At 42.2% G+C, this 2,003-nt stretch overlaps 1 protein-coding gene across 1 annotated transcript in view; it reads right to left on the reverse strand.

The window, feature by feature from the left end:
* Positions 1 to 1,356, reverse strand: part of LOC104080080 (dipeptidyl peptidase 1-like) — a gene marked incomplete at its 5' end in the record, with an annotated part of 4,917 nt that extends 3,561 nt beyond the window's left edge. The window contains one exon of the mRNA XM_009582348.1: positions 1,211 to 1,356. Coding sequence (XP_009580643.1) covers positions 1,211 to 1,356 — 146 coding nt within the window. The remainder of the gene's footprint in view (positions 1 to 1,210) is intronic.
* Between the last annotated feature and the right edge of the window lie 647 nt (positions 1,357 to 2,003).

The raw sequence follows: 2,003 nt of genomic DNA on the forward strand, positions 1-2,003 counted from the left end.
TCTTTCCCTTAACCTAAGCGAGCTCCAATCGGCATGGAGGAAGCTGTAGTTAAATTGGAGCCTCATACATCATTTCTATTCAGTAAGGATTACAGTTCTCCTGGAAGAATGGATCACTCACTTTTGTTAACAAATCTGAAAACACTGACTTGAAAATAGCTGCTGTGAAATAAACCATCTACAATGGCTCCCAGAAAGACAATTTAAAGCAAAAGTCATTTCTTCATCCTCCTTACTACCAGCCAATGTTCAGAGATTTTTATGCTTGGACAAGGCCTGGGTGTTTACTATTGGCTCATCTGAAGCCAGACACAAGATCATGCTTTCTGAAACAACCAAGAAATGTGTTCACTACTCCTGCCGAGGACTGCATGCACCATCTGAGCAGTCTTGCTGCACAAAACATCTGTCTCCCAGGTAGCAAAGTTATCCTGCAGAGATTGCTTCAAGCCACCCTCCAGATTCATAGTGTCACTCATCAGGACAGCAGCAGAGTGCTCCTTAGCAAATGGGTCTTCTGTCTATCCCCTGCCTACCAGCACTGTTTTCAGCTTCATCTGAAGTCATTAACAGGGACTGGAGATAATAGAATTATTCCAAAACAATTACAGGCAGCAGGAAGGTTCCTTAGATGTTACAGTAGTATTCTGGAATAAAATTTAAAGATCCTAGAAATCCTCCAGCAAGGAGAGCAGATGGCCTTTCTAAAGTTTTCATGCATTTGAGAACATCTTTAAGGAAAGATAAAAGCAATGATGTTTGCTATTTCACTTGGGTCCAAGGTGTCAGCAAGAAAACTGGAAAAAAAAAAACCCCTAACGTTCTAGGCCACTGGGAGAGTTAGCTTAGTGAAGACCTCCAACTGCTTTAAGCATGCCCAGAAGGGAAAACAGCAACATCTGTAACAGATTTTTCAGATAATGCCCAGCGTGGAATATAAATACCACTTCCCTCCCCCTGCTCCCTACCCAGCCACTGATAACTTGTTTCCTTACATTAAAAAAACAAAACAAAACAAAAAAACAAAACAAACAAAAAAAAACAAAACAAGAAAAGAGTGTCCTGTATCTGGTAACCCAGGCAACCCTCAGAGCCAAAGATAACCAAGTGTCCCAACTGCCTCACCGCGGCACTCGGGGACTAAAGAAAAGCCCAGCTACAGGCCATTTTAAGTACAGTCAGTGATGCAGAAGACACCAAGTTAACTCACCTTAAAAAATGCAAACCACTTGTAGTCATTTATCACAATTTCAAAGCCTTGATTGTAAACCAAAGTGAAGAAACCATAGTTTCCCAGACTATCCTGAGCCACATCTAACTTCTGAAGATTCACAAGCACCTTTCTTTCCACAGGCCCTGCAAGAAATACAAATATTATTGCATGATTATTGCGTGGAAGTGATAAAAATAAAAAATTATACAAAGAATGTTGTAACATTCATTTTATTCCAACAGATGCTAAAATACACTTGTTGAATACAGTCTTCTGCAAAAAGGCATCAAGCAAAGGGACTTCTTACCTGTCAGTGGGTCTACATGCTCATTTTTTCCACTGCTAGATAGTATTTGCACATTTAATTAAGCAGCAGCACCAAACAGCTGGGAAACATCAGCTTACTTAAACATAACTACCTAGACAGGACTCGGCTGCTGGGTCACTCAGGCACTGTGTCTGCCATGACAAATCTTTAAAACAAACCTTGCCCTAAAACATCTGGGATGACGTATCAGCCACCCCACGCTCCTTCACACCAGGGCTGATTCCCTCCACCACTCACCTCACCTCCACGGCTCCTACTGCCGCTTGCCTCATCTGACCAAAAAGCAGATGATTTAGAAAAACGCAAAGTATCTACTATTTTTTAAATAATACTGACTACAATAATTAAATAGTAACTCCCCACTACTATCGTCCCCTCAAGGGAAGCGGTATTTCTATTCCTCCTGATGCTACCAGGCTCCCTAGGAGCAAGCTGGCCCAGCCGGCGGCCTCCCGGGAGCCA

This window comes from Fulmarus glacialis, unplaced genomic scaffold (genome assembly GCF_000690835.1).
Source record: "Fulmarus glacialis isolate BGI_N327 unplaced genomic scaffold, ASM69083v1 scaffold7497, whole genome shotgun sequence".
In the NCBI taxonomy this organism is placed as follows: domain Eukaryota; kingdom Metazoa; phylum Chordata; class Aves; order Procellariiformes; family Procellariidae; genus Fulmarus; species Fulmarus glacialis.